This window comes from Citrus clementina, unplaced genomic scaffold (assembly GCF_000493195.1).
Source record: "Citrus clementina cultivar Clemenules unplaced genomic scaffold, Citrus_clementina_v1.0 scaffold_9, whole genome shotgun sequence".
Taxonomy (NCBI): Eukaryota; Viridiplantae; Streptophyta; class Magnoliopsida; order Sapindales; family Rutaceae; genus Citrus; species Citrus x clementina.
The window spans coordinates 835,804-863,659 of NW_006261964.1; the positions used below are offsets into that span (position 1 = coordinate 835,804).

Genomic DNA, 27,856 nt, shown 5'->3' on the forward strand with positions numbered 1-27,856 from the left:
CCCAATTCAGTAATTCACCGCTGATAAAAGCACCGATACTGTTAGAAAATATGGACAAAAAACTTGGATAGATAGTGTATGTCTTTGTAAAGCGCCGTACCTTTCAAAATTTCCACCAGCGCATGAAATGCCATAACACACAGCGACATTTGACGCTCTGAAAAGCACAAAATGCATTCCAGGCAACGTGACGCCCACGTGAATAGATGATCAACAACATATTAAAAAGTAGATTCCATTACAAGAGCATCAATGATTTAACTCTCCAAACGCTTTACATGGATTCCAATGAAAGTTTTACATATATTTTACTTTAAAAAGATAAATGGAACTGCATGCTATTTTAATTTAAATTTATACATAGCTATATCATTCGCAAAAGTAGAACGATTCCACGCGTACGGAATTTGTTGGAACATCTTGGCTCTTACTAAAAGCCGTCCATTTCTAATCATGGTGGCTAAAAATTTTATTCAAATATTCAAGAATGGAGAGATCCTTATACAACAATGCAAGCTCTGCATCTAGATTTTGAAACATCACTTCGTTCAATTAATGATCTGAGAGTCGTATCTTGATGAACTTTCAACTTACAGACCAAAGTTTTCGGCTGGTACTTCAAATTACAAAAACAGTAATCTAAAAACCCAACAACAAGACTTCAAAAGGGAAAATGTTTTGGAAAGCATGTTGATTATGATTTCCCACCTGTTGCCGGGAAGTGAATTACTTGGTGTAGAGAACATCTTCCCATGGGTGACGGTATAGAGGTTGTTTCAATCTCTTCTGGTCAAAGGTATGCCTGAGATTTGAATGAGAAGCAATAAGTCAGATGCAGGATGTGACGAAAAAGAGGGATAATATACAGAGAAACTGCAATTTTCTCTATATCTATGAGACACCAAAATTGGACGTCAGAATCACAGTCAAGTAATCCCAAAGTACCAGATAGCATAAGATTAATGGAACCGTTCATTTTCCGTTGTGAAGAAGTTGAAATCACTATCAGCATGCATAGCAACATCCTAATCTACAAAAGAAGTCATCTGACCCTCACAGCATCACAGCCAAGTGCAACATAACTAAACACCCTAAACATATCGAAAGGCATAAAAAAGCCACATTGCTATCACTATTCGTAGCAAGAAGCAATTCCAGATAAGAATCATTGTGGTAACAAACACTAGAAACCAGAAACTCCAATTTTCATTATTTTTTGTTCTCTTGATAAACAAAGTCCTATCCCAATATCAACAGCAAAGTTTTGCAAAGAAAGCAAAAGTTAAGCATATAGCCCAAATGAGCTTAGAAAAGAAGTGTAATTTTACTTACCCAATCAAACCGATGGAGCGTGCCAGAACAAAGAGCCCATTCAGATATCCAATTTCCACTATCTCATCGATTTCTTGCTTGCTGAACATTCCACTGCCAGCAAGAAGATCCAAGAAAAGGGACCCAATTGCACCATCTACATTAAGAACCAGGTTGTTTGCTTTTGATAGAGTGTAGGTTTCAACTTGAACAGCATATTCCATATACTTCACAGAAGGGAAATGAGTGCGTGCAAATTTTTGTAGCAGCTCCACTCTTTTGTCTCTGTTATCTCCTCTCTTGATCCTTTTTCACAGAAAGCAAATAGCATATCAACATTGATTTACAATTAGCAACTAATGCATGAACATTAAATTTCATAGATCCAAGATTTAATAACACCTACATACCTGTGCCCAATTCCTGGCACACGTATGCCCTTCTTTTTCATTGATTCAACAAATTCATAGGCTGAAAGACCCTGATAAGACAGCAAAAGAATAAAATTTCAGAATCTAGAAACTATCAGAGCAATCAGAGTATTGCTTAATCATCTCACGTAATCCACTAAACTTTACCCGGTCATAAGCATCCTTGAAATATCGGGCAGCATCATCAATGGCGCCACCAAATCGGGGACCAATTGTGAGCAAACCTGTTTCAGAACCTCATAATTTAGTTCTGTCGTGTCAATTCTCAAATGATAACTAAACTATAAATATTTTTAAAATGGGTGGGGTTTCCTTGACTTAAATTTTTTAATTGGAAAAATCATGACTTAATTTGTCATCCATTGGATCCATCCAATCCAATAGTAGATGGATGAACACTTACATGCAACTTTTTAACTTTAGATCCACACCATTGGAAAAGAGGATAATAAAACCAAAACCAGTTGTTTACCTGACACGAGGCTGGAAACAAGATCCTTTCCAGCTCTTGCTGTCACTATAGTGTTGTGAGCACCAGAAACACAGGGGCCATGATCAGCGCATAACATTATGCATATCTGTCCAAGATAATGTGTATTAATGAAAAAAAAAAATGAGCACCATATACTATTAATCATGTGCTTTGACGCTAATGGGGAAAAAGAGGAATAAGAAAGCTAAACTGAATAGAACTTTCCATAGTACTTCAACGGTAGAAATTAAAAAAAAGCTCTTCATTGACAATGAACCTACCTCAATAAATTGGGTACAGTAGCGGGGAAGGCTGCGTTTAAACCACAAAAGGGAAATAACATCACCCACACCATAACCTTGTTCTACAATTGAAGACATTGGTACACCAGCATAGCATGGCTCCTCACCTACAGATTAGCATAAAGAAGAATTTAAAGTTATCAAAGCCAAACACCCAACTGCCGATCAAATCAAGACCATAAAAAAATAAGTACCTCTGTCATCAGAGATGGTTGAAATAATATGAGTTGGAGCCCGTACTTTCCCACTCTTAATGGCAGTGTTAAGATCCTCAGGGATTTGTGGTGGTGTAACTTCCTTCACTGGTGGAATCTTCCCCTCTTCAACCTAAGGTAAAATTCATCCATCCACATGAATAAGATTAGTTAGGCAGCATTAAAGAAATTGTAGCCCTTTTGTCTTCCCTTGGTGGGAGAGGAAGGGAAAGGGGCAGGGGCAGACAAAGGGTCTTAGAAACTAACAAGTTTCCCAAATGTATCCTTAATTGCAGATTCAAAGGCTTCATATGAAGTAGGAACAACAGCTCCAGCATCCCTTAGTGCTTGATTCTTTGCCTGAGCAGACTCCATCTCACCACCACTTTTAGCACCCTGATTTAGTTAATGACAAGGAAGATTATGGATATGCAGGCCTCAAGTTAAGAATGCTATGGTATTGAAAAATTATCCAGGAAAACTTGAGTAATAACTTACAGCATGACCAAATTGCACTTCTGATTTGAATAGTCGAGCACAGGTTCCACTGACCCATGCAACCACAGGTTTGTTTACCTTTCCCTGTTTCAGAGCTTCAACAAGGGAGTACTCATCCCGTCCTCCAAGTTCACCAAGAACAACCATCATTTTAACCTGGGGTCAGCCCCAGAAAAAGACATTAGAAGGAAGAGAAAAATAAGAAGAAAACATTATGTGCAAAAAGACTAAAGCAGAAAAAGCGGTAAAAAAATTCTTATAATTTTCTTCAAGCATGCCCTCTAGAGCAAGTAAACTGAATTAATTAACAACTTCAAGTTGCAATAACACTTCAAAAAATCAACATTCACCACCAAAACAATGTCTATACATACTACTTGCTACAGGTATCCACATGGCTTTGTCAAGACATAATTTTTCATCAGGAAACACTCAAAGAAATAAATAGAAACACAAATTTACCTGTGGGATGTTGTTAAACCGCAAAATGTGATCAGAAAGAGTGGAGCCAGGGAACACATCTCCTCCAATTGCAATACCTACAGAATTTTGAAAAATATCCCCACAATATGTTCAATCCTAAATCATTTTAGGCAGGCAAAAGATGGAATAAAGATGCATGCAGTGTACCTTCATAGATTCCATCTGTTACACGAGCAATAGTGTTGTATAGTTCATTAGACATGCCACCCTGCAATTGTCAAAAGGAACATTATTTGTCAAAGGTTCAATCATATGGCATATTCAAACTATGCATCTCAAGAAAATTACTGGTCATAATAAGAACTTAATGAATGGGTAGGTTCCATTTTGAGCTCTACATACAGACAAGCTCGATCTCACTCGTCAAAATTGTGGGGCAAAACTGTTACATAGTCAACTACATTGAAGATCACATGATTTATGTCGAGAAGGCAGTAAATGATACTCCAAAGGTTAAAGCAATTTAGAGCCTCATAAATGCAAGCAGCATATAGATTTTTACTATGAGAATATATAATCAGAGTGATTAAAGCTATCCAAAAAGAATGAGCTTTTCCGTAACTATTTCAACCAAATTAGTAAAAATATGGACCAGTCAGTTTACTACTTGTTTCCCTCATTAAAATCTACTCTTTTTTAGGCCATAACTTAAAATGACTGAGCAATTTCAAATTTAAGTTTTTAGATTCCCAACTGAACCAAATGATAATGCTAAAGGAAAGAGTACATACAGATTTGGAGACAAAACCAACAGATCCAGGCCTGTAGAGTTTGCAATGAATGATGTTATCAATGGTTCCGGCTGTGTCACCTATCTTAAAAGCTCCAGCTTGAATTCCTCCAACAGTTGCTGGGCCAATAACAACCTGCAAAATGATCATTATTAAATTTTGTTACAGGTTAACAAGACAGGTAATTAATCAGTAAGGATGACTACTAGTATTGAAATTAAGATACAAGTTAATTAAAATAGCTTCATATTATTCTCCTCACCTTGTTGTTAGACCGAGCGTATGCAATCAATTGCTTGGTGTCTGCCTCAGGCACACCTTCGGCAATAATTGCCACTACCCGAATGGTTGGCTGTTTCAGGGCAGCCATAGATGAGGCAGCCGCACTGCAATTATATTTAAATGTCAGACTGATGTAGTTCTCACAAAGCATTCAAACCATGATATTAACTAACAAATGAATATTTACCTTCTAAATGATGAAAAGTTGATGAAAACATCAGCCGTTGGATGAGCAGCACAAGCTGCCTCAACACTGCAAAATTTTAAAAATACAGGTTAGCAAACTCAAAGCCCAGGAATATGCAACTTCAGTGCAAGTATACTGCTTCAATTGTTAGGCTAACAAATTTGTAAACTAAATGTCCAAACTGATATAAAGCAGTGGACTGACTTTAGCATAAATAGACCAATTAGCAATGTACCATAAAATTGACTGACGGAATTCTAAAGATTTCTGCTCGTGACATCAATATTTGACACGTAACATGCCAAAAATGCTCATGACCACAAGTATACACTGACCAAACTGTACTTACAATTTATTATTCTCACATAAACACAAGAGTATAAAAAATAACAACACCACCAAGTTTTCACAAAAGAGTAAAATATTAAATAAATTGTGTGAGGATAACGAGTACTCCACATTAGACGGCCTAGCTAAATCAACAGGAATCAGCTTTCTTAACACCGAAATAAGTAAGATGTTTTACTTAATAATACAGAAGTGACAGATTCATATAAATAGAGAAAGAGAAACATAATCTTACGTTGAATGCACAGGAATGGCAATTTCCTCTTGTCCAAAAAACAATTTCTGAAATCCCTCAGCCCCAGGATTGATAATTCCGGCAACTGAAGGTGTTTCCCTCCCTAAAAATACAATTTCAGATATTCAAAATAATGCCACACACCATCAATTAAGATAATGCGGTTACCTTATCCATATTTCACATACATAAAATTAATAAAAAACTGCATTTGCATATCATACACACCGCAAAGGAAATCAAAATCAAGCATCCGTTGGATTGGAAGCTGCTTATAGTTGTAAAACAAAGCTTGTGTGGTTTTTGAAAACAGCTGTCCTGTAGCCATGGCGTGACTAATCGCTGAAGACACCTGCGATGAACAACACAATTCAATTCTGTCAAATTAGTAAAATTAGCAAGTGTGATTAGAGTTCATTTGGTGCAAATTCAGTCGAAATGGAGCAGATCTACATTGTTCAATTAGTTCAACAAACACGCACCTAACTTAAACCAGAAGCTAACCAGATCGCAAGTTACAACTAACAAAAAAAGAATAGTAAAACGGCGACGTAGAGGCAAAGCAAACGGTTACATTCATTTAAATAGAATTCATAATCAGGAGTTTTTTCACTAAACAACAAAACGAAGCATATCGTTACTCTATCCTCGTATAAATCGACAATTGTAATCAAACAGACATGAATTGGAATCAAAGAGAGAAAGGGATCTGAGTCAACAACTACCTGACTCGGAGTCCCTGCCTCGTGAACTCAGCCGATACAATGCGAGACAGGGTAAAAGAAATGAGACGATTCGAAATTCGGGGGGAGAAGAGAATAGGATTTTATAGAAGGGGAGAATGGCTTTGGCAGCTAGACTTGGAAGGGAAGAAGCCAGACGGCACGTGGCGTTTGTTAGTTAGATCATTCATGGCCTTGCTATCATTGACTCAAACTTACCCCTTCTGCATATTTTCGTACCTGACCTTTTATAATTTCTCAAGTAAGAACATAATTTATCCATTTGTATTAAACAAGCCCTGTTCTGTCCGTCAAATAATCATTTATGAAATGACAAACTTGCCCCTTACTACAAATGTTGATTGGGTTTTTTTTTTTCTTTTTGGAAAAATGAATTAAATTATACAAATTACTCTCATATTATTTTTACAATACTTTCTCATTTCTCTTATAACATAACCTTAAAAAACTTGTATATTGAGGTGATTTTAATTTTTTTTGGGTAAAATATGATTGAAAACTGAGGAAGTTAAAATCTCAATGTCTAGAAGTTCTATCATTAAATTTACACGAAGAAGCTTCATTTTTTTTTCTTTTTGGAAAAATGAATTAAATTATACAAATTACTCTCATATTATTTTTACAATACTTTCTCATTTCTCTTATAACATAACCTTAAAAAACTTGTATATTGAGGTGATTTTAATTTTTTTAGGTAAAATATGATTGAAAACTGACGAAGTTAAAATCTCAATGTCTAAAAGTTCTATCATTTACACGAAGAAGCTTCATTTTTTTTTTCTTTTTGGAAAAATGAATTAAATTATACAAATTACTCTCATATTATTTTTACAATACTTTCTCATTTCTCTTATAACATAACCTTAAAAAACTTGTATGTTGAAGTGATTTTAATTTTTTTTTGGTAAAATATGATTGAAAACTGACGAAGTTAAAATCTCAATGTCTAGAAGTTCTATCATTAAATTTACACGAAGAAGCTTTATTTAAAAAATTATATCAAATGAATTCTTATGATATGTTTACTTTTCTAGAATCATAATAGTCATAAATCAGAATAAGATGTATTCCCATTAATTTATTTAATTATCCTGTAATTGAAACAAATTGTTTAAAGTTACTAAAATGCCCTTAGGTACAATTATGTACTTGCTCACTAATAAAATAAAGAGTAAATATTTTTACTATAAGTATTTTTAATAATAATATTATTATTATTACAATTATTATAATAAAAAATTTGTTATTACCATTATTATTATAATATTATAATAAGATAATGACAATTATTATTAAAAATATTAATAATTATTACCATAATAGTAATAGTAATATTCTAATTATTTTAGTTATTATATTAATTATAATTAATAATAATCATTATTATTATTATAACGACAATTATTGTTATTGTCATTATTATTATTATTGTTAATTATGAATATTAATATAATTATAATTATTTTAATTTTATAAATAATTTTTTATTTAATATTTAAGGATAAAAATGTCAATTTATTCCCCATTATTATTCCCACCTCTCATATAAATGAGATTCTCATTCCTTATTTTTAGGTTTGTCAGCCCCACCTAAAATTCATTCTCATTCTTTTGGATTTTTAGTAAGTAAATATATCAATGAAGAATAACAATCATTCTTAAAAGTAAACACACGATAATTATATAATGCAATTAAACTTAACTAATTTAGTAAATTAGATAAAAGTTACAAAAATTTATTTTTTCTATTCATATGCAAATAATTGAAAATAAAAAATAAATTATAAAAAATAAACAAGTAAATTTTTTTAAAAATAAAACTTTAGACATTTAACAAACAAGCCTTAAGAACATTTATTTTTCCAACTTAATAGGGAAAATTGTTATTTTTAAATACGTCATTTTTTCCTAAAATAATGATTTTACTAAATAATTTTTAGAAAAATATCTCTAATTAATTGTTTTATTTGCATCCTCTCTACTCATAAACTAGAGTTAAGTTCTCATGAATATGATTTATGTTAATACATGTATGAGGGTACTATTTTATTAAAATTTATAATGACGCAAATCTAAAAGTATAATAAATAAAGGATAATGCTTTGTTTAGTCACTTTAAATACTCGATTAGTAGTCACTGATATGACATTTTATATCCTTCATTTAACTCTTCATATTTGACAATTGAGACTAAAAAACAAACACCTAACTCAACACTTCGAGTACTTTAGTCATTTTGAAAGCAGTAAGGACCAATATGGTATTAATGGAAAACCGTGGCTATATCTAAGAAATTACAAAAAGTTAGAGGCTGCAAATTTGTATTTGAGATAGAGAAGTGCTGCTGGTACGATCAGGTTGGTGGTTGGTAGGAGGAATCGTTTGCTTGGGGGGGAAAATTTTGCACGGATATTTTAATTTGGCTAGCACTATTTTTTTTTATTATTATTATATGAGTTCATATTACAATTCAGAAATATTATAATTAATATTTACAATCAGATAATTACTAAAATTACATTCACTTAAATTTAAGGAATGAAATTAAACCCCCACAATAATATTATGGGGGTTTGAACCATTACCCTCGTAGTTATGAGGGACTGGATCTAACTTGGACGAGTGGTTTGAGTAGTGCTATTTGAGTTTACAAATTTCTTCCTTATATCATTTTTTAATTAAAAATTTTATTATCTAAATAATTTTAAAAAACTACTTAATTAATTATTTATTTTCTTCTTCTTAATTTCATAAATCCTCGTAAATTCATTGAGATATATATTTTTAGATGCAAATAATTAGTATCACTAACTAAAAGGAGCAAAACTACCATTTTAAAAAAATATCAATAAATTTTTATCCATCATCAAGGTTAATATATATCAAAAAATTAATTTTTACCAAACACAAAAGTTAATGCATATGAAGAAAAAAAATCCTTATATATAGAAATCATGAGATATAGTTTGTGGTATACTAAAAAAACTAAAAAAATGAGTTTGTAAAATGTGGGAGTAGAGAGAGAATATGTAATTGTACGATAAAGAGAGAAAGAGATTAATGAAAGGTAATTTTGAGATTTTTAAATTTTAAACTCTTAATAATGAATTTATTTTTCTAAATAGGTTTTGAGAGAAATTTGATAGATTCAAATAACCCCATCCCTATCTTAAAGTAATAGATTTAAGTTTAGAAAAAAATGTGAACGACCCTCAGATGGAGGATAACTACAATCTTGCCACCAATTACTAATCTAAAATGGTACTCTCCTAAGACGGCAATTATACATGTGTGTAGAGTCGAGACCACATTTAACGAGCAAGCAAAAAAAATTATTGCACTCAAGTGAGTATTTATCTTGTCTTTAATACAGAAAATTTTAAATTTTCATTCCAAATGACGTAGTATATATCAATTATATGGTGAAATAATATAATAAAATCACTTGAAAGTTTTAAAAATTTATCAACTATTCAATAAATGATATGTCACCTAAGGTTTAGTTCAGTTCAATTTCAAAAAGTAAAAAAAAAAAAGATAGATATAAGAAAAAGCTAAAAAAAAAAATAACACATTATAAAAAAATCGATCGGTTTAATTCGATTCAAAACTAAACCATACTAGTGCCCACCCATAAATATTAATGTCATCGATATTTGTCACCAAATTAAACAGTGAATTAGGCTGTGAGTATTGCTATTTGGTTGGTTGAACCGATAAAATCATTTTAAGTAATATAAAACATATAGAATAAATCGACGTTTGTTCGACAATAAAATTAAGTGTGACAAAATAGATTTTGACTGGATTTTAAAGAAAAGAAATGTCCTTGTTCCTAATAAAAGGATAATGTAACGCGCGCGTGGAAATTTTTGCTTTGCTTTGTTGTCATTGCGTATGATTAGAACTTGCAAAGCCAGCAATCTACACTGTTTCCTCCCCGTAAGCTACAGTGGACGACGTGGCCAGAAATATCAGCGTATGGGTAAAATACCACTCACTCACTCTTTTTGCAATTTGCATAATGCCATCACTCATCAACGTAACCCACTAGTTGTCGTTTTCTCCATATGAATTTACGATTCGATAAGATAATGAAAATTTTTTTTTTTGGGTGCTTTTTGGGTGGAACTATGACAACGATAGTGTTGATGGTCAACAAATGCATGACATTAACCAAATTTATTATTCATTGTGATCTTAGCTTATGGCCCCACGTGTAAATCAAATTTTGGTTAACACAGATTGTTAGGCATTTAAAGCTTTAAATAATAATAATAACAGCAGCGGTGTCCCTAGGTTTCCCAAAAAAATTCAGACATTCCTTCAATTAACATTATCATATGTACAAATACGTATATATAGTTTCCAAATACTCGAATTCTAAAAGTTGGTTTTCTTGAGCTGGTAATTTCTGATTGAGATTTGATTATCACGATACAACCGTCTTATGTTGTCATTGGTCACAAAATTCGATGCCTTCTGAGTAGTTTTTTGTCCAAATTTTTGTCCACACGCAAATGGTCAATTAGTATTTATTTTCGCCTAACAAATATAATATGTATGATACATCAATCTGGTTAACTAACCCCTCTGAAGACATTACACCTGGTCGATATTATTGGATTTGAATAATTATTTTTTATTGTTCTTTAATATGAAGACTCATTATAAGATTATATTAATTTCGTCCTACAAAGTATCAAAGATTCCATTGCTCGTGTCAATGATATCGTTAAGCACGAAACCTATTTTGCCTAATAGCTCGTGAGCCTCGTGTTCATTCTTTTTTATGGTTGACCCAACTATTTTTGTTTACAGTCCCTTTCTTCATTTTGATAACACTATGATTAGAATCTTTCGCTTCAATGTTTAGTCAATGTCGGGTGGCAAAAACATATTGTTTACTCGATGTCTTTTAATTCCCGCCATTGAATTAAATGAAAGATCATTTTCATGCATGACATATCAATATCATGACTTTACTTAATTACTATCTACTATTGATCTCCTAATGATCATTCATTATTATTGTTGTTGTTGTCGTATTTAAAATTAATAACACATGTTATTAAAGTAAGAATGACCAACAATACATTACTGTATAGAAATAAATATAAGGTCAAATCACGACTTAAATATAAACATATAGAATAATGCTTAATATTCAAATCTAAGTTAAGGTGACATCTAATCACAAAATAACTTCATATACTATAAATTTCTAATTCAGGAGGAGAATAAATGGGTCCATACAACAAAATCTCATGAAGCATCGGAGGAAATTTGCAACGTTAACTTAGTCTACTAACCTCAATTATTATAAGTAAAAACCACCTCTCAATCGGAAAAAGAAAACCAATATATTACCGCGACAACACAACACTTCTACAATAACAAAACACAATGTTGGTACGTATTGAAAATGCAATGAAGAAGAATGAATAATATTTTTCCATCTCAATAGCACATAGTAAAGTGAAGGGCCTGAAGGCTGTAGCCGCTGGGCCTTGTAGGCTGTAGCACAGTGATAAATCTCAGGCCCTCAATAATGGAGTGTTAGATAGTGCCCCACAAGTACTTATTTTTAAGTGGGACAATAATTTTTAATTAGTGCACCAATTGCACCAACATCATTTTTAAAAAGGCGGCTAAAATTGAACTTGGGGCGAATCCCCACGAATTTGACGGTACTCTTAATCAATAGAATTGAATCAATTTTGTTCCAATAAAAACACCAGCCTCAGCAACAAAAAGTCGTTGGTCCACAAGAACTTATACTTTGGTGGTTGAAAGTCGAAACGTTTGAAATCCTCCGAAAACAAAAAAGTTAGTTGGTGTTTCATATTTGGCTTATATATAATTCGTTCACAATTTTTTAAGGTAGTTAAAGCATTGCTATTGACAATAATTTTAGGTATTCTAACAATCTAACATTTAATCGGTTCTCTGTCATTGACTCTTATATTGCGGTCACAAATCTTTCCAAATACATGACCATATACATTTTTTCTTCCGTTACATGAATTTAATTTCATTTCACATAAAAAAAAAAAAGAAAATTCTCAATGATGACTTTGTCATTTAATTCAATAGTGTAACAGATAAATTCATAAACTAATAAATAGGATCTAATTAAGTTTTCTTATGATGTCATTGAATCAACAATTTGAAGTGCATTTCTTTTATATGATCGTAATGAAACAGTATTTTATATGTAGATAGAGCAAACCGTTTGGGAACACCTAAATTGTTATGTTATGTTTGTGACTAATTTTTATCGAATGAGTAAGGTTCATTCGATACTTTATTTTTAGTTAATATATGGAATAATTTGGTGCCGTGGAGCTTGCATCGTTTACCAGTTGCCACACTTGGCTTTCTAAAGTTGAGTCTAATTTTGAACTCATATCCTTCATTATTTACTTCTAAATAAGCGAACAAATACAATTACATATTTTATCCTAGGCTAGCACTAGCAGCCTTCACACTCCACCTCAAACTCCTTTTTTTTTTCTTTCTTTTAAGCAGGGGTTCTGGAAAAAAAACCAAATCATTTGTTTAGCTCTTAATTTCCTTGGATTTTAATTAAAAGAGTCATTCAAAGAAGGGTAACTGTAAATCACTCAGGCAAACTCCCAAGACGGCATTATTTCTATTTACACAAGCGAGTACAAATTAATTATACAATTATTTACATACCAATATTAAAACCAAAATGAAATATAACATCCAACTATCTTTCAATCTTTTTCTGGTTTTTTTTTTTTTCCCAGATCATTCAAACAATATATCTCTTTAGATCAAAATAGCAATAAGGAGGCCTGTAACCACATTCTTAAAGTGAATGCGCATGTTAAACCTGCCACTGCGAAGGGAGATGGAAGCAAATCTGTACTTTTTGATGCAAGTATATATTCTGGCCAAAGAGTAGAGCAAATTGGAGCTGGAGAAGAAATGGATATTGGTAAGCAAAGTGTGGGTAGAATTGCTTGCTGTCATATGTCCAACAAGTAATTAGTAATGGCGGAGAGCTTATAATTTAAGTTTTGTATGGCCATTGAATGGCTCATCTAGGTCTTGGAGAGCAGTTCAAAGCAAAAAAGGAACGCAGTGCTCTGATGAATTTTGCGTTGTATTTTGGTGTACAAATTAACTGGAGATCAAATAGAATTTCTATTTTTTAATTAGAAAAAGAAAGGGTGCAAATTTTGACGGGTTTATGTTAGTAAAACACTAAAAGCTTCCTATTAATTGTATAAATTGGGGAAATTGAAGTCTTAATCTCTTGTTTTCATTACAAGAGGTCAAATTATTGGAGAAATTCAACCCCTACTGTTTATTTTCACTAAAAGAGCCTAAACTAACTTAATTGTACCCTCATACACAATGAAATAAAGCAAGCATTCATTAAACTATGCTATTGGTTAAAAAGTTGTATTAATTGAGAACGTGGAGCGCCTAATTTTAATTAGAGGGAGTTCCCTGAGAGTTTCCAAATTACCACATTGATTAAGAGAGAAAAAGAAGGAGAGGTCAGCTGTGTATAAAAGAAGCAACTGCACAATCATTAGATTCATACCTTTCTCGGCCTTTTGGCTAAGATCAAGTGTAGTATCTGTTCTTATCAGTTTAATATCTGATATGTGAGCCAATGGCTCACACGATATTAAATTAATTTTTAAAGGGGGAGAGCTCGATACGGTAGCTTGCTACCGGGGCTCTCAAGCGTCGCCCTTGCCTGGCACTATTGCACGGGCCTGGCGCACCCTACCAATACAACTGAAATTTTTGACATGCATTGAGCTTATTTTTTGTATTATTTATTCTTAAATAAATAAATAAATATTGTAGTGTGAGAGAATTTAAATGGTGTCCTGCTTTGTCTTCTTTCTATCAAAATAAATTTACTGGTCAAGGAGGTTGTCGATTGATACAAATTTATTGGGTGTCCACTCCGGTGGGGCTTAATTGTAAATCATAGATGAATTACTTGTTGTTTCCTGATACAATATCAATATATCATGAAGGATCCAGAAAAAAACAAAAAACATAAAAAGAATTTGAATTTGCTTGACCATTGAATCCTCTTAAATGGTATGTTAACGTTGCACAGATTCAACCTTGCATGACCTGCTTGCTGAGAAAATCAACTTATATGGCGTGATATTGACTTGATATGAGCTATTCGACATTGCGTAAATATCCCACATCGGAGAAAGATTGAAAAATAAGAAACCTGACGCCATACAAATAAAGAAGTTTGATCAGCTTTATAACTTACTTACCTGGGCGGGGTCGATGGGGATCAAGAAGGCCCATGGCCTAGGATAGTGACTCTTATTGCACTTGGAGAGTGCACCACCCTAAGGTCTCCCCAAGTGGGAGAGCCTACGTCATAATTTGTGGCAGTGGGGGCCTGCGTTCGCGCGGCCCCTGCCCATTGCTAGTCCGTCAAAGTTTCATCATTCAAATAATAAAAATATTAGTAATGTTTAACTGTTACATTGAGCTTGATGATACCATTCAAATTAGCAACATCAAGGAACTGAGTCTCCATAATCCCATAACCCTTAACAAATCTAAAATGCCCAGTACCAGATACAACACCAAACTCTCTTTGCTTCATTGCAAAGATATCAGATCCTTGAATCTCCAAAGTGCTTCCTTTAAATTCTCCGTCAGTAAAAATAAGACTGAAAGCCATGTACAAGGCCTTACCATCTAACTGAGAGTTCACATAAATGCCTTGTGCCCTGCCTATTTGTTTGGAATCGATCGTGGGGCCCTCGGTGACTGCATCGTCTACAACCGCGATTGTGCCGAAGCGGAGAATATGTGATGTGGGTCCATCTTTTCCGGCGACGGTGATTGCTGAGGTGTCACGGCCAGTGAAATAGTCATGCACGTACAGGACTAAGTTGCTTTCTTTTGCTTCTTGTCTTGGGAATGTGTAGGCTATGAAAAGGAGTGCTGCTGCGAATATGAAGAAGAAGAAATTGGAGGTGGGGCTTAGAGGAGTGGCCATGGCTTTTTAGGGTCAATTTGGAGATGAGAATCTGGTGCTTTTGAAGTTTGAGATGTGTAGATAGATGAGTTGAAGATGCTTGGTTGAGGAATTGGAATTCTTGATGAAAGAAAAAGACAAAGTGGGGTTGTGAAAGTCCAGGTTCTTTCTAGTAGCTTTCCCTAATGTTTGATGCCTTAGTCATTGGTTTTATAAACATTATTTTATCATTGCTCTTATTATTTATTAAGAGGGTGGTTCCCCACATTTCGTTTTAATGTTTTCACATTTTTCTTTAAAAATAAAAAAAAATAAAACTCTTAAAATTCATTAAAAGACAGAATTTCCGTTACAATTTTATCATGGCTTTATCCATTCATCATTTACCCAACTCACTAATCAAATAATAACATCAAAGTCCTTTGTATTTTCTAAAATTTGAAAGATATCATTTATTTACATAATCAATCAGTTTCATCTCTATAAAACTTTACTTTTCTTTAGTCCCTTAGATTCTTTCATTGTTTATGAGCATTAAGATTGCCTTAACATAATATTAATTTAATTAGTTTAATTTTATAACATAAATTAATCAAAAGCCCAAAAAGCTATGTGCAATTATGCCATAATATATTAGAATCATAAAAAATTACATTAATTAAAATGTATTGTGGGCAATTTCGTCTTGTAATATTAAAATCACTAAATAATTAAATTAATCTTCTATGAAGCCAACCTTATTGCTCAAGATATGAATTAAAGAAAAAAAAAGATATTTAAATGTGAAAAGAAAATTATGAAGGATTTATTTAATTAATTGTATAAACAATTAATTTATTTAAAATATTGGCAAATAATACCGACCTTTATATAAATTACTCTTTTTTGGGGGGTTCGGGGGTGCTTGGAAGGGATGTTTGGGCCGATTGTATTTTATAAGGTGGGGGGAACATCACCACTGTTTAAAAAAAAAAAAAAAAAAAGAGGGCCCAAAGGCCTGTAGGTTTATAATCAAAAGATGTGTTTGGTACATTACATTGTATTATATTATTTTAATACAAGTGTATTGTATTATATTTTATTACATTAGTACTGTATTATAATAAAATTATATAATATTTGATGTTATATTGTACTGTATTAATTTTTAATTATATTATATTTAATATCGCACTGTATTGTATTAATTTTTTGTGATTAATTTAAATTATATATTTAGAAAATAATCCAAGTAAGAATTATATAGTATATGTAATAATATTTTATATTATTAATTTCAAATAAATATTATTCAAATCTATTATTATTTAAACATTTATTATTCGTTATATTAAATTGTTGAATAATAATAAGTTTTTATATACTAATTACAATAATATAATTAAATAATGTAATATTAAGTTATATTTTTATTTTTTTATGTTATTAAGTATTTATTATTAGTTCTATTAACTTATTAAATATTAATCAATTTTATATATTAATTATTATAATATAATTAAACAATACATTATTTAGTTATATTTTTAATATAATAAAAAATAAAATAAAATAAATTATCAATTTTATTAATTTATATTATAATTATAGTATAAAAATAAAAAAAAATAAAAATTAATATTATATTATATTAAAAAGTTATACTTCTTATTATTATTATTATATTGAAAAAAACTAATGCGGCAACTGCCACATTAGCACACTTGCCAAGAGCAAAGATTAATGGTGCCCACTGCTTTCCGATGAATCGCTAAACATGTGATTTGTTCAAGTAATACTGGACCCACACACTAATGCTACGCAATACCATACCCCAAACACACTCATAGAGAGGTAGAGCCTAATAAGTACTTGTTACATTAGTTTTACATTATTAATATAATGTTGCACATACTAACGAGTGTCACATCCTATGCTCTTAGTTTGTTGCTCATGCAAATAAGAAAGCTTTGGATAGTGTACATTATATATATAGTTCTCCTCTATTATTGGATTATTGTCACATGTAACTTTTAATTAAATATATAAAAATAAGTATCCATGTATTAATGTATATTACACAATCTTGCATAGTGTGATATGGTTGAACTTGAATCGAAGATAAACTTAAAACCTGAAGAAACGGTTAATGAACTCTTAATTAAGCAATGAATGCAACAGAACCATTTTTGGCGTTTCTCTCTTTCCGTTACTCCCTAACCGCCACTCTTTGTTCTAACGTCATCTTAAACTCCCAAGAAACAATACACGAAAACAACAACACTGGAAACCATTATCAATTTTTTTTTTCCATTTTCACTAATATTCAACAATTTTTTTTTTAAACATGCCGCAATTTCAATCCAAATCTTTGTATTCCTAGATTGTATTAATTTTATTTGATAATACAGTAATTTTTTTCCCCCTCGTTTCCTCATTTTCTTGCTCCCCTGTTTTCCTGTGCTCTGGTTTTTATTCTTGACATTTCCCTTATCTTTCTCTCTCAATTCTCACACTTTCTCTCAATCTCCTCAAAAGGGTTTCCCTGTTCAGATATGAACTCCGATACCCAGATTTTATTTTCTATATTTTTCTTTTCTCTTACGTTAAGCAACATTGCTTGTGTTCTCAGCCAAGGCACTCAATCAGATTCTAATTCTTATGTGCTTGCATGTGGAGCTTCAAGTGATGGCACCGATTCGAATGACCGTAAATGGACATCAGATTCCAAGTTTCTTACAAATTCAGGCAACTCAATAACGGCAACAGCGCAATCTCAGGACTCTTCGTTGCCATCAACGATTCCTTATATGACCGCAAGAATTTTCAAATCCACATCAAGCTACAAATTCACTGTTTCATCCAAGGATCGTTTCTGGCTCAGGCTTCATTTTTATCCGGCTTCTTATGGCAATCTTGATCCATCGAATGCTTATTTTTCTGTCAACGCAAATGGCTTCACTCTCCTTAACAATTTCAGTGCCTCAATAACAGCAAAAGCATTAACGCAAGCATATATTGTAAGAGAATTCTCTCTTGTTCCTGCACAATCTGGTGACCTCATCATAACCTTTACACCTTCTTCGGATCATAAAGATTCATATGCTTTTGTTAATGGGATTGAAGTGATTCCGATGCCTGACATTTTTGGGTCTGCACCTTTGGTTGGATTTAGTGATCAATCTGTTGAAGTTAACAGCTCTACTTTACAGACAATGTATCGATTAAATGTTGGCGGTAAATTCATTCCATCAACAAATGATTCAGGCCTTACCAGAACATGGTACGATGATTCGCCTTACTTGTTTGGTGCTGCATTTGGTGTCACATCTCAAGCCGATAACAAGACCAAGATTGAATATCCTAGCAATTTATCACAAGAAATTGCACCCTTGAGTGTATACGAGACAGCAAGGTCAATGGGTCCAGATCCAAACGTTAATCGGAATTATAATCTGACCTGGATTTTTCAGATTGATGCAAATTTTACTTATATTGTCAGATTCCATTTCTGTGAGATTTTGCTGACCAAGATTAATCAAAGAGTGTTTGATATTTTTATTAACAACCAAACAGCACAAGAAGGTGCTGATGTGATTGGCTGGGCCGGAGAGCAAGGAGTGCCTGTGTATAAAGATTATGCTATTTATGCTGAAGATTTGCCCGGTGATGATGAATTATGGGTGGCATTGCATCCTAGTGTGTCGATGCACCCCGAATATTATGATGCAATCCTCAATGGATTGGAGATTTTTAAGCAGAATGATACAATGGGCAACTTGGCTGGTCCAAATCCTGTGCCATCAGCTATGCTGCTTCATGCTGAAGCCACAAAGAAGAAATTTGCTCCCTCAAGCTCAAGATCCAAAACTGTGGTCCATGTGATTGGTGGCGTTGCTGGAGGTGTTTTTGGTATTGCTGTAGCAACTGCTATTATATTTTATGTCTCCAACAAGAAGAAGAATAATGATGGAAGTCGGTGCTCTACGAGTTCTTGGCTGCCACTCTATGGAACTTCCCACACAACCGGCAAATCAACAGGAACTGGTAAAAGTACGAGTAGCCATCTTACCAATCTTGCAGCAGGACTTTGTCGCCATTTTTCATTAGCTGAAATTAAGCACGGTACCAGGAACTTCAGCGAGTCACATGTTATAGGGGTTGGAGGATTTGGTAAAGTCTATGAGGGCTATATTGATGGAAAGACAAAGGTCGCCATTAAAAGATCCAACCCGTCTTCAGAACAAGGAGTACATGAATTCCAGACGGAAATTGAGATGCTTTCGAAGCTGAGACACAAGCATTTGGTGTCTTTAATTGGGTTTTGTGAAGAAGATGGAGAGATGATTCTGGTTTATGATCACATGGCCAATGGGACATTAAGGGAGCACCTCTACAAGGGTGATAAACCTGGCTTGCCTTGGAAGCAAAGGTTAGAAATATGCATTGGAGCTGCCAGGGGACTTCACTATCTTCATACTGGCGCTAGGTACACAATCATTCACAGAGATGTGAAAACTACAAACATTCTGTTAGATGAGAAATGGGAAGCAAAAGTTTCTGATTTTGGACTGTCAAAAACTGGTCCTAATCTCAATCAAACCCATGTTAGTACCATGGTGAAGGGCAGCTTTGGTTACTTGGATCCTGAGTACTTTCGGAGGCAGCAATTGACAGAAAAATCTGATGTTTACTCCTTTGGAGTAGTTCTTTTTGAAGTGTTATGTGCAAGGCCTGCACTTAACGTAAATTTGCCTAAAGAACAAGTTAGTTTAGCAGATTGGGCATTACATTGCCAAAGGATGGGAACTATTGAGGACATTATTGATCCAAATCTTAAGGGAAACATCACTGATCAGTGCTTAAGAAAGTTCACAGAGACCGCTGAGAAGTGTTTATCCGATCAGGGGATCGATCGACCTTCCATGGGCGATGTGTTGTGGAATCTTGAGTTTGCACTTCAATTGCAAGATAATCCTGATGGTGATAAATTGATTTCAATTCAGACCGATAAGGCCAATGACACTTATGCCATGCATAAAGCCATGTTAAACATTGATGAAGAGAGTGTTTTGAGTGACGAGATTGATACCTCAAATACTACCGATATATTCTCACAGATAGTGAATCCAAAGGGAAGATGAGTACAAATGAGGCATTTTGCCCATTATGCCAATTAGACATAGGATGTTTAGTTAGATTTTTTTAGTTTGGATTTTTAAATATTAGTGTGCTTATTGCTTGGGTTCACATTGTACACTTTACAGAATTACAAATTGAAAAACCGAAAACATTTGCTTAGGTTCCTGCAAATACGGCTTTTACAGGATTGCTTATTGCATGTGCGACTTTGGCTTATTTTTAATTCTGATTATGGATTTCTCATAAAATATTCCTAAAATTTCACTCGCTCGATCTTAAATGCTACTACTATTTTTTTTTTTTTTTGAGAAGCTTAAATGCTACTACCCGAAGACTTTAGCAGTAGATGAATGAAGCTGGCTCCTGCATCAATTGCACGACGTGGATGATGCTCCAGAATTACTACTGCAAGATGGAGAATCAAAAGAATATTTGCAATTCACTTTGAAACATTCCAAATTTGGCCAATATTGAAACCTCTTTTTTTTTTCTTTTTAGTAATAACACGTATTAGAAATGTCTAAAAAACAAAAAACAATGTATCTATCATACTTACGTAATTACAAGGCCATATCTAACTTAAGTACTACAATATTATTGGTACTAAAAAAAAATTACAGAAAAATTAAAACAAACCAAAATAAAAATGGTCCATCTCCGGCCGGAATTTGTTTGTTTTTTGGCCTCTGTCGCGGCGGTGTCTAAAAGCAAAGAGTCACCAAATTTCTCGAAGAGATCCAACAAATATTCATAAATAGATTTTGGCTTTTTTACCTCACTAGGCAATTTCTGTTCTCGAGCAGTGAGCCTCGATGCTCACATTCAACTCATGAATAAAGAGATTGAAAACCCATTTCATACTTTCACTGCTTTTGCTTATTTTTTCTATGGGAAATTTTTGTCATTTTATGTTACATTATTTCCCATCACATTTGCCTTACTTGACAAATCTCTAAACTTGTCCAAGCATCCTTAGCAAAAGAAAAATGACCCAACATCTACAACCCCAAATAGAAAACAACTCAAAGCTTCCGAGTCACTCAATCGTTCTCTTTTGGTTTTAAAAGAAAAAGGAAAAAAAGACACTGCAATGAGAGGGCACACGAGATGCTAAAGAAACACTGAGTTTCAGCCCTTCCATACGCCAATCCATGCATACGGGATTTAGCTTTTGACTTGACAAATTTTGAGAAATTTACTAAATGATCCAAAATTAGAATAATGCACATAAAAAAATTATTTTAAATAATAATGGCTTTAAGTAATGGCTTTAAGTAAGATATTATCCACCTTGTCAACAGAACTTATAGGTGCAGTTAGCTGCCATGTTATCTAGCAGCATTACAGTCTAAAATTCACAATTTTTACTACTAAAGTAAGAAAATGGCAAACCAAAATGTTGGGCCATTAGTGTACTTTGGCTTCAGAGTATTGAAAATTCAGGACTTTTTATAGGATGTCAAAATATTAATAATAATGATAAAACTCTATTGACATAAACTAATTAGTATCTTTACAAAACTCTATTATTATAGGTTCAGTAGGCTATGTACTAGCTAAGCCATCAAAAAGCTGTTGCTGAATCACTGCTGGTTCTTCTTCATTGGTATTTGAAATTTGGGTTTGGGTTAGAACTTTGTCACCCATCAGTCACAGTGTAACTATTCTTATCTGAAATTAAGCACAGCAAAATTTGGCTGACTTGAAAGCAATGGGGTACATGAACGAGTTGGAATAAGTGAACCTGATCACTTGACTTGGTCTTAATGGCATTCCTCCATTCACCAAGCAATCATCATAAGACACCCTTTTGAAAGTTCTTGGGTTCACTACTCTTGCAGAAGCAAACCAACCACAGTGAAGATGAATGTCTGAAGGAGCACACCCAGAAACACAAGTGTTCACAATTTGAACTACGTATTGTGGGATCCCAGATGTTGAATCTTTGCTTTGCGAGATGCTTATGTCCCTGTTTGTGCAAGAACCTGAAGATAAAATATAAGTAATTAAGATATTCATAAAGAAATCCAATGACTTGCAAAAAAGGGTATGAAGTGCGAATTAGGATGACTCTACAATGGAATCTTTACCATGCACCAAAAGCTTTCTGTTGTGTGTGTATACTTTTTTCGTAGTCCAGTGACTTTTGTCTTCATGGAATGAATGCGAAATCTTGTTGAAATTCCTGCATGCCAACGCAAACAAATAAGATAAAAGCAAAGAGAGATAAATAAATTGAAAAACCAGAGCTTCTTAGCAGTATCTGAACCTGAAAGTTCGCCAAGATTGCAAAATATAATGATTGTAAGCATCATCAACATCAAGCAGCTGAAGAAGCAGCACATATGACAAGATTTCATGATGGCTTTTGGGTTAAGTTTCAGAAGAAGATGAATATTGTTTTGACTTTGGCAGTTTGGCCCCTTCATGAAAACCTGTAGAAAATTTGGGGTGAAGTGATTCAAATGAAGCGAGCCGTGGGTAGAGTAGAGATTTTTGTCGGCTTATATATGCAAGACAGCAAGAGCGACTTGGAACTTGGTAGAGTTTGTAGTTGAACCAACAGCACTACAGCAGCACCAATTTCATTCCAACCGTCTGCAGTCCAACTCTAATCCCATTTCATTACTTTTTGGCCTGCACCACGACAATTGAAAGACAGCAGCAGCAGCCATTTAATGCTTAATGGCAAGGGGTCGTTTCCAAACACTGTAGTGTTCAGGCCCGTTTCAATTACTTTTCTTTTTCTTTTTCTTTTGACTTCTTCCGCTGAACTTTAGTACCCAAATAATTCATTTTCCACTATGGTCAAGAATGATCAAGATCAGATGAATAGTTGTGCACGAGAATGACCAAGATATATTTGAGTAGTTGATCCCGAACAATATTATTATTTTCCTGTGCATTTGTGGCTTCTACTGATCCTTTTACTTCGATTACAGTTAATATCAATGGAATTATAAGTTTTTTTTTATCAGGATTTTAATAATTTAATTGACAGCGTAGCCAAGAAGGTGAGTATCTTGTAACTCATCACTTTACATAATGCATGCTTGCTGTTGCAGTTCATATCATATGTAGACTGTAGTTGACATCCCACAGCTCCAAGCCCAAAGGGAGAGAGAAGTGAAAGAAGCCACCATGCGTTTTAACAATAATAATTTGGACGGAAACAAAATCTACCCCCATTAGCTTCATTCTTTTTTTATTAGTAGAAAATTCCAATTTCTCTCTTTTTTCTCTAAGCAATCTGCATGTGTCTTCTCAAGACCCCACAACTACTGATCGAAGCAGCGGCATCTTGAGAAAAGAGAAAAAGTCTACGATTCTCCTGAGCTTTTAAGAAGGGAAGCATTAATGGCCTCAAGCACCCAGCCTAAACTAAAGCAGAAACTCGTAAGAAAAGCTAGGCATTAGGCAATAGCCTCCCACTCTTGTAGGTGCGTGCATGCATTTGTTTTAATTGGTTCATGAGGATTATATTATTTACTGATATTATAGTAAGAAATTTGTTAGGACTAGTTTTGATCAACTCAGATAAAATTATTGCAACCCAAAAATTATATCTTATATGTTAGAGAAATCTACTCACAGTTTGCCAATATCGGAGATTGAACCTAGCCACCCAAGATCATAAGAGAAGAATAAATAGACACAAGTCTTTCAAACTTGAGTTTCAAGCTTGATGATAAAGAAGAAATCTGTCCTCATAAAGCTGTGGTGGATTTATTAACTTAGGTTTATCATTTAGAAAAATTAACAAAGCTAAATCATATGGAAAAACCTATATGCAAGGTACCTAATTTTTCTCAAGCTATATAAGATCCTCTCATCTTGATAAAAAATTTTCTCAGGTTTTGAGAAAACTAGCATCACCTATTAATTGACGAGCCAAAATTTGGTCTACTAACTCTGATCGTATAAAAAATATACTAAAGTTGTGCACGTGTGAGAGTATTTAGTAAAGGCTCTTGGCTCCTCAAAGACACATGGTAATGAAAATGTTAAAGTTGTCCACATTAGCACTTGTCGCTTGTGAGTGCAGCTGAAGTAAATATGTGAAAGCTACTTGTCCTAATCTCCTTCTTTAAGAAACTCACCAAAAAGACCTGATTATGAAAATAAAGTGCTAAAGGACGAAGAAATGCGCTTTTTTTGCTTCAATTAGAAAAACATAGCACGTTGTTAAATGACTGACGACTTTCTCTCTGATGCTAAAAGTTAAACCTCTCTTCAACATGTGTACGGTTAATTTAATTTCTTCACTGTTTGCTTTCTGTGTATAGGACTCACCACATGTTGTCATCAAGAAGGCACAGGCGATCCATTTGGGTTCAAATGAACAACTATTAAATCCTTTATTGTTTTGAATACATGGCAACCTAACCAGGGTTTCTAACTTTTCTCCATTGGAGAAGATTGAAGAGTTCGTCACGGAACAAGAAAGAAAATGAAAATCAAATTAATCTCCATCGTGTATATTGTTTGATTAAATTTCATCAGAGTTAAATCTTCAGCTAAATTATGGTGTCGCGTAGGCCATTAACACATGATAAATTAATTAAGACTGTTATCTTATTAGGGAAAGAATAAACGAGACTCATCTTCATATAATTTTTAAGTTCGAAGCAAATCTCATATATGTTAAATATAATTAAATTTTCGAACTATGCTCAACAAACCTCACATTATATTTAAGAAAAAAAAAAGGAAAGGTAATCAAAATTGAAATCAAATATCAATTGCTGTGTATTAAAAAAAAAAGTTTGATCAATTGCTTGTTGGAGAAGCTTCAACTCGTGCTCCACCCCCATATGGTTGAAAACAGTGAGTCACTCGTCCACTGATGGCCATAAGCTCGACGGCGCTTCTCTTTATTTGATTCTGCAGAATGGGTGATAAATAAAAACTCCCGTACGCATTTGAGACCAGGGAACTGGGACTGGGCTGCTGTACCAATCACATGATGCATGAATTATAATCAAAGTCACGTGGATAGATGTCTAGGCTCGCTTGAAAGTGAAAGCTCGAGTCCTATCATCAGCGTTGACTAGCTTAAACTTAAATATGCAATCTGTCTTCGTTGAACCTAAACCACCTATAAGTTATTATTCCCAATGCCCCCTATACCCCGTGTAGGGATGGCAATGGGCACCGCCCGCAGCGGGTTTGCCATTACCAAACCCAAACCCGCATAAAATTTAAATTACCAAACCCACCCGCAACCCGCAGCGGGTTTTAATTTTTTTACAAAAACCCACCCGCAGCGAGTTTTAACAATTACCAAACCCGCAATGGTATCCGGCGGATTTTTTGCGGGTTTCCGTATTTAAAATCATAAATGTTTAATATATAAATTTATAATAATAACCTTAAATTCCATATAACATACTCAATTTTATATTTAAATAATGTAAATGAAAAATTAAAATTTCCACATCAATTCAACACAAATTCTCAAATTTAAGTATAAATTACACAAATCCATTTAAAAAACACAAACTAGTATCTAAAAATAATAATTACATTTCATATTATCATTTAAAACAAGCTCCAAGAGAAGATATTCATTTCATTCACCACCATAAGCACCCATCCAACACAATGCTTATAATAATAATTAAGATTAATATTTTCAAATACTAATTCGAAGGAAAATGCCTTTAGTTTTCTTTAGATTATGACTTTAGAATAGGATATAGGTCACATACACGCATACACAACTTTGAGTCTTTGGTTATTTGGTAATTTAATTAATGACATTATTTTCTTTATACATTTTTAGATTAAAATTAAATTAAAAATATTTGAAAAAAATATTGCGGGTTTGGTGGATATCCATGCGGGTATCCACCGGATATAAGGTTAATACCAAACCCACCCGCATCCATGTGCGGGTTTTAATTTATAATACTAAACCCACCCGCAACGGGTAAAATTACCCGCAACGGGCGGGTTTTGGCTGGTGGGTTTGGGCGGGTTTGCGGGTTTGCGGGTACAATTGCCATCCCTAACCCCGTGACATTCCCGTATTCGGATCCAGCTACCTCGCAACAAGGTACCATCAATTTTGTCCTTTGTGACGTTAATTTTATTTAAATCCTTACTATTTTTTATTTATATTTTTTTATATGGTGATTTTTTAAAATATAATATAATTTTGTTTAATATTTTTTTACTTTTTTATCCACAGTTTATTTCTTAATTTATGTGCTTTGGCTGATGATTTTCTAAAATATAATTTTATTTTATTTAACATTATTTAGTTTTTTTAAAAGAATAGATATAATAACAAGCCTATGACTAAATAATATTAAATAATATTTCTTTTTTAATAGTAAAAATAATATTAGTTTTTTAAGACTCGCTACTGATTATTTTATTTTATTAACATTATTTAATTTTTTGAGAGAATAAGCCTATGAGGCTATTATGACTATGTAATGTTAAATAAATTAAATCAATAATATTAAATAATATTTATTTTTAATAAAATAAATAATATTAATTAAAAATAATATTTATTTTTTAGGACTCACTACTAATTATTTCCTTGTATTTAATATTTTTAGTTTTTGAAAGAATAAATATAATAATAAAATATGACTAGATAATATTAAAAAAATAATATTTATTTTTAATAAAAAATAAATAATATTAAAATTTATCCTTTTGAATAAAATCAATAACATTAATAAAAAAATTATATTTATTTTTTAAGTCTTACTACTGATTATTTCATTTTATTTAATATTATTTAGTTTTTTGAAAGAATAAATATAATAATAAGCCTATGAATAATAATATTAAATAAATAACGTTAAATAATATTTATTTTATTAAAATAAATAATATTAAAAATTTATTCTTTGAAATAAATATATTATATTAAAATATTAAAAATAATACTAATTTTTTTTATGTCTCACTTCTAATTAAACAATGTAAATTTGAAACAAACTGAAATTATGTGTTAAAAATTTTAATTTTTTTTGAGTTTCAACAAATATCAATGAGTATAATGTAAATAATTAAAAAGATAAATCTCTACGATCGAAACTATCTTCCGCTAAATCCAACTGTAAAAGTTGAGTCCCCCATATTCACATTCCTATTGTATCTCCACGAAGATATGGTAAAAATTGTCTTTAATCTATTTGTTGTGTCTGCCTAAGTAAAAAAAAAAAAAATGAGTAAAAGAGCCATGGGTCCGGTGGATCGCCTAGTTGTAAATTATGTTTAATGTAATTCAAGGAGACTTTTATTTGTGGATAATATTAAGTTTCTTATTTATTTTTCATTTTATTTATAATTAAGTAAAATTTTTCTCTAAATTATGAAGAAAATGAATAATAAGAAAAGAAAGAAAATAAAGAGAAGATCGTAATCCATATTTGTTTGATTGTTTCGATAATTATTCCAGACAAAATTCAAGTGTTTTTATCGCTATGTTTATTTGGGTTTCTTAGAATTTTTTTTTTTTAACGTTATTAACTAAACTTTCTTTTTCA

At 32.7% G+C, this 27,856-nt stretch overlaps 3 protein-coding genes and 2 non-coding genes across 5 annotated transcripts; 3 read left to right on the top strand and 2 right to left on the bottom strand.

The window, feature by feature from the left end:
* Positions 1–427: 427 nt before the first annotated feature.
* On the bottom strand, positions 428–6,421 carry LOC18032750 (ATP-citrate synthase beta chain protein 2). The gene is made up of 17 exons (XM_006419318.2): positions 6,200–6,421; positions 5,703–5,826; positions 5,475–5,577; positions 4,892–4,957; positions 4,685–4,808; positions 4,423–4,557; positions 3,839–3,899; positions 3,671–3,747; positions 3,209–3,364; positions 2,978–3,106; positions 2,711–2,843; positions 2,496–2,623; positions 2,215–2,320; positions 1,890–1,966; positions 1,722–1,792; positions 1,333–1,617; positions 428–802 (listed from the first exon to the last, which is right to left on the bottom strand). Exons 2-17 carry the CDS (start codon positions 5,800–5,802, stop codon positions 727–729), a joined length of 1,827 nt encoding a protein of 608 aa, XP_006419381.1. The 5' UTR covers positions 5,803–5,826; positions 6,200–6,421; the 3' UTR covers positions 428–726.
* A 7,374-nt stretch (positions 6,422–13,795) lies between these two features.
* Positions 13,796–13,991, top strand: LOC112095533. Its single transcript, XR_002903908.1, has one exon. It is a non-coding gene; the product is annotated as a U2 spliceosomal RNA (small nuclear RNA).
* Positions 13,992–14,497: 506 nt separating this feature from the next.
* LOC112095531 lies at positions 14,498–14,657 on the top strand. The gene has a single exon (XR_002903906.1). It is a non-coding gene; the product is annotated as a U1 spliceosomal RNA (small nuclear RNA).
* LOC18032675 (dirigent protein 11) lies at positions 14,520–15,366 on the bottom strand. The gene has a single exon (XM_006419319.2). It carries the CDS (start codon positions 15,243–15,245, stop codon positions 14,703–14,705), a length of 543 nt encoding a protein of 180 aa, XP_006419382.1. The 5' UTR covers positions 15,246–15,366; the 3' UTR covers positions 14,520–14,702.
* Positions 15,367–17,758: 2,392 nt separating this feature from the next.
* On the top strand, positions 17,759–20,347 carry LOC18032679 (receptor-like protein kinase ANXUR1). Its single transcript, XM_006419320.1, has one exon. It carries the CDS (start codon positions 17,759–17,761, stop codon positions 20,345–20,347), a length of 2,589 nt encoding a protein of 862 aa, XP_006419383.1.
* The last annotated feature ends 7,509 nt before the right edge of the window (positions 20,348–27,856 follow it).

Coding starts and splice junctions, on each gene's coding strand:
- LOC18032750 (XM_006419318.2), bottom strand. CDS start 5,802: ATGGCTACAGGACAGCTGTTTTCAAAAACCACACAAGCTTTGTTTTAC. Junction 3,748..3,838: donor AACAGATGGAATCTATGAAG/GTACACTGCATG, acceptor AAAATTCTGTAG/GTATTGCAATTGGAGGAGAT. Junction 3,107..3,208: donor AAGTGCAATTTGGTCATGCT/GTAAGTTATTAC, acceptor TAACTAAATCAG/GGTGCTAAAAGTGGTGGTGA.
- LOC18032675 (XM_006419319.2), bottom strand. CDS start 15,245: ATGGCCACTCCTCTAAGCCCCACCTCCAATTTCTTCTTCTTCATATTC.
- LOC18032679 (XM_006419320.1), top strand. CDS start 17,759: ATGAACTCCGATACCCAGATTTTATTTTCTATATTTTTCTTTTCTCTT.